This window comes from Otolemur garnettii, unplaced genomic scaffold, assembly GCF_000181295.1.
Source record: "Otolemur garnettii isolate 467f Iridium unplaced genomic scaffold, OtoGar3 scaffold00144, whole genome shotgun sequence".
Taxonomy (NCBI): domain Eukaryota; kingdom Metazoa; phylum Chordata; class Mammalia; order Primates; family Galagidae; genus Otolemur; species Otolemur garnettii.
The window spans coordinates 2,517,658-2,527,513 of NW_003852539.1; the positions used below are offsets into that span (position 1 = coordinate 2,517,658).

The 9,856-nt window shown below is 41.8% G+C and overlaps 1 protein-coding gene across 1 annotated transcript; it reads right to left on the reverse strand.

Moving 5' to 3' along the window:
- Positions 1–576: 576 nt before the first annotated feature.
- EXO5 (exonuclease 5) lies at positions 577–1,341 on the reverse strand. The gene has a single exon (XM_003804076.2). It carries the CDS (start codon positions 1,339–1,341, stop codon positions 634–636), a length of 708 nt encoding a protein of 235 aa, XP_003804124.2. The 3' UTR covers positions 577–633.
- Positions 1,342–9,856: the final 8,515 nt, after the last annotated feature.

The window sequence follows — 9,856 nt, forward strand, 5'->3', positions numbered from 1 at the left end:
TGTCTCAAAAAAAAAAAACAGAAAAGAAAAATGTTCATGTATGTATTTGAAGGATGGGAATAACATACAACTACGTACAGAGGTCATCCTTGAGGGACTGAGATTATGATAAAAATGTCAGTTCAACTACACTGGGCAGTTTCATTTTATTTTATTATGTAAACTGTAGAAATCCTTGATTGAGGAAGACTAAAGACATCAGAAACTGAAGGATTTTCCTAGGAAAGCAATGTTTGCAGAAGCATGCCTTTGCTCTACTCATCATGAGCATCTATCTTCTTGACAATCCATGACAAGGCTCCATGGTATCCTTCTCACTCATCCTGGAGCCTTCGTCCTGGATATGAATATGGTTAAAGGTTGTGGAAATTTAAAAAAAAATTCATATATTATAGCCAAGCTCAGAGACTGGTCCTCTTTTACTTAGGTGTATCAGGAACAGGAACAATCAACATTTATTTCTGAAAGCATACCTTATCTCTGAGTTTTTTGATTTTGGACTCCAGCATAAGAGCTAAGCATTCTACTACCCTTCCTCCACTCACAAATGCCTGCATAGTTGCATGTCCAGCACTTCCAAGCCTCCTCCACCTCAACCCCTTGAGGATCTTGATGTCCCATCCAGTAAGTCATTTAATGCTGTACCTTGCCTCTCACCTCCTTCTCATCAAAGGCTATCATCTCTATAGCTAGGAGAGTGGCAGTCTCTTGGTGGATATACTCAACCTTCAGGATATCAATAACTGGGAGATGTGACAATGTTAGAGACAAGAAGACCAGTTCCATAAGGTCACCAAAAGACTTCACAGAGAAGCCTTCCTGCTGGGCATGCTTTAGCACTGAAGGGCCCAGTGCCCTTTCTGGACACAATTTTGTGTGGTGGATTATGCTAGCAGGGGTCACTTTCCCTTGTACCATGGCATCAAAGATACATTTGTATAGGCTGACTTGAAAATAGTCTTTCTTTTTCTGAGCTTCTAGAGGGAGTACAGGGTGCCTGCATGTCTTGAATTCAACCAGCTCCAGTTCCCCTTTTGCTGTATAGTGCAGCTCATCAATCACTCCAACAAGAAGCACGCCCTCCACTTCCCCAAACACTGGAAGTTTTCTGATGTGCCTTTCTGACTGCAGGGTAGGAATCACTGATATTATGTTCAGAAACGTAATTGCCCAATTATCTGCTTCAACGGTAGAGGGGATATTCACAAGATCACGAAGTTCTAGTTCTCTAGTGTCCAAAACAGGTGCCAGCTGTTCCTTTCCATATACTGTTTGCAGTTCACACCAGTTCTGAGTAGACAAATCAGTGACATATAAATATTTTAGGTGGAATCTCTCCATGGGTGATGAGATAGTCAATCCTCTTTTCCACTTTTATGAGCTTATGGGCTTATCATCCTTCCCAGGAGGTTCAGAAGGGCCAGGCTTGCTAAGTGAAGCACTGGACTCTTGGGCATCATCCAGGTCTAGAAAGGCAAAAACGTCACTCAAGTCTGAGAAGCCTGAGGCTTCTGCTGATACTGTCTCCTCTTCCCCAGTCTCTGCCATGGTACAGCTCTAGATTAGACAAGGAGGGCCCTGTGTAACAAGTTAAAGAAACATTGTCCAAGTAAGAAACTACTCAAAAGCACTTAAATTCCAGTAAGATTTTTTTAAAATCATGATAAATTACTAATGATCTTTAAAGACACCAATTTAATTATGACCAATGAGGCCACAGAGTTGCAGTACATGTACATTTTACAATAGAGTTCCCTGTATCATCCATATGCCTGCCTGAATTTTTAAAATGGAAATACAGTTTTATTCCTGGATCTGCACTAACATACGGTACGTGCTTTTAACTAATCACCTTGCTTGGCCTCAATTTCTTCACATTTAAAAGGAGATTTGAGGTTTGCCTTTTCAAAATTTTACTGACTTCAAACATTATTTCATTATTCTAAGTAAGTGCCCTTCTCTGTGGAGTGTGAACAATGTTTTATAGTTTATCATAGGCCATTTCTATGATTTCTTTGACATGTAGTCATTGACCAGGAAAGTAAATCTCAAACATGGACTATACCTTAAGAAAAATCAGCTCTATGATAACTTTTTTTTTAATTTGAGACAGGATATTGCTCTATTGCCATGGCTAGACTGCAGTGGCATGATCACAGCTCACTGCAACCTCAAACTCCTGGGCTCAAGCAATCTTTCTGCCTCAGTCGCCCCAGTAGCTGGGACTACAGGCATGCACCACCACACCAGCTAATTTTTCTTTTCTTTTTTTAAAAGACAGAGTCTCACTTTGTTGCTCCCAGTAGAGTGCTATGGCATCACAGCTTACAGCAACCTCCAGCTCTTGGGCTTAGGTGATTCTCTTGCCTCAGCCTCCCAAGTAGCTGGGACTACAGGTGCCTGCCGCAACGCCTGGCTATTTCTTTTGTTGCAGTTTCGCCAGAACCAGCCTAATTTTTCTATTTTTTGTAGAGATGGAGTCTCACTCAAATTTAGGCTTGTCTTGAACTCCTGAGCTTAAGCGATCCTCCTGCCTCAGCCTCCCAAAGTGCTAGGATTACAGTGTGAGCCACCAACACCTGGCCTATGATGACTTTTAAAATGTAGTTCTCAGGAACATAGTATGGCAAAATTCCAAGATTAACTACAGCTAAATACAAATAAACCTACTCAAACACAAAATGATGCATGAAATAATAGGAAAGAATATTCACAGTGACACATAGAAATCAGTAGCTTCTTATACTTCAGATATATTAAGGAAATGGCAAGAAAAAAAGCACTTGTGGGTTTTAATTTACCTTTACTGACTTTATAAATTATCCTTTTAACACAGAAATTGGTATTTACACTAAATTGCTGTTTTCCACTAGGCTTATTTTCTCTCTCCACAAGAAATTAGCTTATAATGGAAAATATTTGTCTATAAGTACTTTATAAAAGCACAAATTTATTGCTATAAATAATAGTGAAAAATTATTGTGCAGTTACTGTGTTCTAGGCACTGAGCCAAGTGTTTACATCTGGTATCTCACTACTCTACCACAGGATGGGTGCTGTACTCTTTTTTACTTTTAACTTTTTACTATAAAAAAATTTCAAATATGCATAAAAGTTGGAAGAATAGAACAATGAACAGCCATATACACACCATGGAAATAAACAATTGTCAATAATTTGCTTTATTTGCCCCCTCTGTATACATTTTTTTGGCCTAACTATTTTAGAGTAAATTACAGATATTATAACATTTCAAATCTAAATGTTTCAGCACACATTTCCAAATGACATTTTCCTTCATAATTACTTTTTTTTTTGAGATAGAGTCTCATTATGGTGCCCTCAGTAGAGTGCCACGGCGTCACAGCTCACAAGAACCTCAAACTCTTGGGCGCAAGTAATTCTCTTGCCTCCGCCTCCCAAGTTGCTGGGACTACAGGCGCCTGCCACAATGCCCGGCTATTTTTTGTTGCAGTTGTTTAGCTGGCCCAGGCTGGGTTCAAACGCACCACCTTCAATGTATGTGGCTGGCACCATAACCACTGCGCTATGGGTGCTGAGCCCATAATTACATTATTACCACATTTAACAAAATTAATAATTTCCTACTACTTCAGTCCATATTCAAATTTCCCCATCTGTCTTTAAAAAGTCCTGGATAGCTTTCTCCTTTTCTTTAAACCTGGAAAAAAGACTACACATTATGTTTGATTGTTTTGTCTCTTAAGTATTTTTAATCTTAAGAAACTAGGCAAATTATCTTGTGAAGGTATTCTTTTTAAGCCTTCCTCCAAGCCTCACATATCTAAGCTTGCGTAGAGAGAAAGCAAAATAAGGTATGACCACGCAAGTATATTCGATGTTGAGTGTCAGAAAAATAATTTAACACAGAATTTAAGCTGACAGAGGTAACTATGAACTGTCTCTTTCTTGCTATTCTAATAATCAGTGAATATGATAAGTGCATAAACTCCCATGTCAAATCTTAAGAAATGAAGCCCTGGAAACTGTCTTTAATGTTATGGTTGTGTTTAAATAATTTTTAAACAGTCTACATGTCACTAATAAAAGAAAACATAGATAGCCAGAAAAAAAGTTATATGCAATGAACAAACAAATACAGTGGTAAGACTTTCACTTACAGAGTAAGTTATTGTTGTATAACATACTTAAAAAAACTTTAAATGTTGGTCCTGGGGCAAAAAATATTAAAACACAGAAACCAGCTTGGTGCCTGTAGCTCAACAACTAGGGCACCAGCCACATACACCAGAGCTGGAAGGTTTGATCCCAGCCCTGGCCTGCCAAACAACAAAGACAAATACTACCAAAAAATAGCTGGATGTTGTGGCGGGCATCTGTAGTCCCAGCTACTTGGGAGGCTGAGGCAAGAGAAACACTTAAGCCTAAGAGTTTGAGGGTGCTGTGAGCCGTGACAACATAGCACTCGACTGAGGGTGAGATAGTGAGACTGTGTCTCAAAAAAAAAAAGAAGTCACACATCTGCACAAGTGTCTTAAACTGTAAATATGCTTTAAATGATAATTTCAAAATTAGTAATTTTATTTGCACTTTATTATAAAGTGTCTGAAAATTTGAGAGAATCTTTACCCTCCAACAAAATGTGTGCTCTGAGGTTTTTGTGACAGGGAAGAGGGGCACTAAGGTCAAATGAATTAACCTTAAAAATATTTTATTTCAAATATCTGGACCTGGCTGTCCAATATGGTAGTCATATGTGGCTACCTAAATTTGATTAAAATAAAATTTAAGGCTCGGCACCTGTGGCTCAATGGCTAAGGCGCCAGCCACATACACCTAAGATGGCGGGTTCAAATCCAGCCAGGCCCACCAAACAACAATGATGGCTGCACCCAAAAAATAGCTAGGCGTTGTGGCGGGCACATGTGGTCCCAGCTACTTCAGAGGCTGAGGCAGGAGACTCGCTTGAGCCCAGGAGTTGGAGGTTGCTGTGAGCTTTGATGCCACGGCACTCTACCCAGGGGGACAACTTGAGGCTCTGTCTCAAAAAAAAATAAAAATAAAAATAAAATTTAAAATTCATTTTCTTGGGTGGTGCCTGTGGCTCAGTGAGTAGGGCACTGGCCCCATATACCAAGGGTGGTGGGTTCAAACCTGGCCCCAGCCAAACTGCAACAAAACAATAGCCAGGCATTGTGGCAGGCACCTATAGTCCCAACTACTCAGAAGCTGAGGCAAGAGAATCACCTAAGCCCAAGAGCTGGAGGTTGCTGTGAGCTGTGACACCATAGCACTATACTGAGGGTGACAAAGTGAGACTCTTGTCTCTAAAAAAAAATAAAAATAAATAAAATAAAACCCATTTTCTCAGTTGCACTAGCCATTGTTTTTAGCTACATATAGTGGGTACAGTATAAGGCACAGATATAGAACATTTTGCTGATTACAGAAAGTTCTACTGAACAGCACTGATTTAGACTATTTCGTGTGCATTCATTAACATGAATGAGAAAGTAAGTTCCTGAAAGGTACATACCTTCTATTATTTTTACATACAAAATTGAGACTGGGTTAGTCCTAAACAGGTAAGTGAAAACTTCTATGGAGAAGAATCAGAGGGGACATTCTCTTTGGAATTATTCATCTAAAAGAAAACAATATACTAGGGATGGACAATTTACATTCAGATGTGTGGTTGGGACTTTCCTATGCAGAAAAAAAAAAATCCAGAGAGAGTATAATGTAGCACATTGTATCCTACAATGTAGTTTATCTTCAAGACATGAGATAATTTTACATGGTACATGGACCAACATCATTAAGATACACTTTAGAATAACTATGAAACTACTGGAATATCCATGAAATGTCTAATTTCATAGATATTTCTTAGGACAAATTTGATTTTTTTAAAAATGTAAGTAAAAAAATTATGAGAATAACAATATGGGTAGTACATAGGTATGGCAAAAATTGTTGGATGTTAAATGAATGAGATATTTGGGAAGCACCAGCATAGTGTCAAAGAGTCTGGGCGGGGGGACTCTTACAGATCTGGATTCTGAACCTGATCCTGCTCCTTGCCTTTTGAGTAATCTTGGACAAAGTTTTAATTTTCCTGAAGCTACCTACTGACATATCTTAAAATGAGGGTATTCCTTCTAACCCTACTCAGCTACTAAACTATGAGTGATAAACACAGTACACATATTAGCGCTCAATAATTGTGGGACTCCTCCTTCCTATGTAAGAGATGAGACAAACTAGACTTTTAGAAGAGTGGAAACTCCTACTCACCTGGGACTCAGTTGATCTTCCTCCTCACAGGGAAGGCCAGAATACTGAAATGAGAAGGCTAGGGGCAGAGAAAGCGGATCTGAAATACTAAGTCTGCATCAAAGAACCTAGATTAGCAACTTGGATCTTTGCTATGGTCGAACCAGGGATAGCAGGGTTTTTCTTTTTTAATTGTTGTTGTTTTGAGACAGAGCCTCAAGCTGTGGCCCTAGATAGAGTGCCGTGCATCACAGCTTACAGGAACCTCCAACTCCTGGGCTCAAGCGATTCCCCTGCCTCTGCCTCCTAACTAGCTGGGACTACAGGCACCTGCCACAACACCCAGCTTTATTTTTTGGTTGCAGCCATTGTTGTTTGGTGGGCCCAGGCTGGATTCAAATCTGCCAGCTCAGGTGTATGTGGCTGGTGCCTTAGCCACTTGAGCCACAGGTGCTGAGCAGATAGTAGTTCTTTCTTACCTGACCATTCCCTTATGTTGTGGTGTTTTCTCCTCTGATCCACACTGTCCAGACTGTGCCTGCCTCAGATCCTAATGATACCGGAAAAGTGGCACCCCAGCCAGCTCAGCCGAGCAGGGCCTGGGGGACCTGCCACTTCTGTCTTGGTGGCAGCAGCCAGCAAAAAAACTGGCAGGTTGGGGAAAGCAGGGGAGCTATCTTCCCCCAGAGGCTGCAATAGAGCAGTGCTGGAGGACCTGTCAATCAAGGGAAAACTGGTGCCCATCCCTGATTGGTCCATTTTCAATCCTGCTCCTGATTGGTCCATTTTATAGGCCAATCACAGCTAAGCTATTACACCTATATAAGACTCTGAGCAGAGAGCCTGGCGGCAGAGCGTAGCAGACCTTGGAGGAAGATAGAGCAGAAGAACAAGACTTTAGCAGACTATCACAGACTGTCCAGAAGAAGAAGCGAGAGCTGTGGCACTTCTACTGCTGATCCTGCTCTACAAAGAGGCTTGACCCTTTGCTGATCTCTGCCCTGCAAAGAGGCTTGGTCCTCTGTAAGAGCTGTAGCTGTAACACTTCCGCTGCTGATCCTGCCCTACAAAGAGGCTTGGCCCTTTGCTGATCTCTGCCCTGCAAAGAAGCTTGGTCCTTTGTAAGAGCTGTAGCTGTAACACTTCTGCTGCTGATCCTGCCTTACAAAGAGGCTTGGCCCTTTGCTGATCTCTGCCCTGCAAAGAGGCTTGGTCCTTTGTAAAAGCTGTAGCACATCTATCCTGCTCTACAAAGAGGATTGGCTCTTTGTAGGAGTTGTAACACTTGCATCCTGCCCTGCAAGGAGGTTTGGTTCTTTGAGCTGTAAATAAAACCTCACTGTTCATTCTATGGTCCGTCAATTCATTCATCGAATCGTCAATTCATTCATCGAATCGTCGAGACCAAGAGCCTGGAAATCCAGTGTTAAAAATCCGGTATCAGATTTGGCAAGCCAGCCAGGAGACCAGATGAGGTTCCAGGACAGAAAACATCTGTGGTAAGCAATGGGACCACTTTCCTCTGTCCTGTTTTTCTCTATCCTTATCCTACTGGAGGTTGCCCACCAGCCTGTGAATATGCTTCATGTAGAAGCTGACTTCCAGGTCATGGGCAAGGGAAGTGAGCTTTCTGATTCTTCTTGGTATCAGAAAGAAGGTAAAGGGAACCTGATCCTGTCCTCTGTTTATTCCTTTTCCCTGGTCAAGGGCCAAGTAATGAGGTAACACCCAGAGGCCCTGGGGTCCCCAGCAATGGTTCTGACCCCAGGACTTGGGAGAGCCTCTGAAAACTTGTGCTCTCCCAGCTCTCACTATCTTCTCTCCTTTTCAATGGTCCCAAATGTTTCCTAGTTATCTCTTTCCTAGTAGTTCTATAGATCTCTGTAGCTTCTCTCTCTCCTTGTAGTTTACATACTTTATGTTGATAAGGGATTGCCTTATGTATATAGTCAGGTTTGTTACTGGTTAATTATGGTGTTTTTCACATGTTTTAAGTGTTTCAAAGATCCTTTTTATCACTTTGCATTGCAGGACAAAACTTAGATTTATATGTGTCGAAGAAAAAACTGACCTTGTTAGAAAAAGCCTATGCCCCAAACCAAGGGCGAAATGACTCCCTTGCACAGTTTGTCTGGGCAACCAGATGCCTGTGAAGGGAAGCTCAGAATGTCTCCCCAAGGTGGGAGTGACCCTGAACTTTGACTATTGCTTATGACCCCAAATATTTGATTTCCTCTAGTGTGAAGAAACTTAAAGTAACTCTAGTTTTCTCTAGGACTTCTGCTAAGTACAACTAATTGTGATACAAAGTTTCAAAAGTGTCTCTCAAATCAGCCCTGATTTGTAACACAACACCAAGCCCTGCTCAGGCTAGAAAGCCTATTTTCCTTTTTGTTACAGGGAGTTTAGTAAAGAACTTGCACAGATTTTATAGTGTTAAATGTGTAACATCGCACAACCATTTTTCTCCAGGATGGGCCTTATCCCCACTTTGATTGATACTCTGAGGCTAGCGGGGGGATGGGGCAGTTTGAGGGAAGCAGAATACATGTATAAGGGGGGATCAGGCTCCCCAGACCTGATTTCTCGGTATGCTGCCGGCATGCGATGAGCACAGGAGACACAGCGGGTAAAGCACTACACTGGTAAGAGTGGCTAATTCCAGACAAGCGTAGGGCTGTGGAGACCACACACTCCTCAGGGTTTCTTCCCCCAAAATTGGAGGGACGCTTCCTTTAGTTTGGCAGAAGGGTTCTTGGGTTGGTCAGGGGATGCCTTGGGTGACTCAAGAATAGGGGGTTGGATTGATTCAAACAATGGGCATTTGTTCTTTCCCACAGATGGGTAACATATTCTTCTCTCGTCGAGAGAACACCCCATTGGGCTGTATTCTGGAGCACTGGGACATGTTTGATCCCCAGGTGCTGAAAAAGGAATGTTTGATTTCCTTCTGCACCCAGGCCTGGCCTCAATATCAACTCTCCACTGGTGAAAAATGGCCCCCAGGAGGTACTCTTAATTATGACATCATTTCCCAATTAGATGCATTTTGTAAGCAAGAAGAAAAGTGGTCTGAGGTACCCTATGTGCAAGTGTTCTTTACCCTCAGGAACAGACCCCCACAATTGTGTGAGGCCTGTCAAGAATTCTTAAGGGAGACACCATTACCACCTAGGTCAAACACACTATCTCCTACTCCCACATCTCCTTCCGTGTGTCCAGAAGACACTGCAAGGAAGGTTGTTCCAAAAGGTTTTCCTGGTCCTGCAGGGGCCCCCAGAAAGCAACCATATCCTTCTTTGTGTCCCTTAGTTGAAACCGTTAGGGGTGAGAAGGGAACGGCACGAATATACACACCATTCTCTTTAACAGACTTAAAACAAATCAAAGTCGATTTAGGAAAATTTTCTGATGACCCTGACAAATACATAGATGTTTTCCAGGGGTTAGGACAAAGCTTTGACCTCACTTGGAGGGACATAATGTTACTGCTTGATCAGACGCTAACGTTTAATGAAAAGAATGAAGTTCTAGATGAGGCAAGGAAGTGGGGTGATTTATGGTTTATGTCTAATGTGGATGGTGGTATGTCTCTTGA

Coding starts and splice junctions, on each gene's coding strand:
- EXO5 (XM_003804076.2), bottom strand. CDS start 1,341: ATGGAGAGATTCCACCTAAAATATTTATATGTCACTGATTTGTCTACT.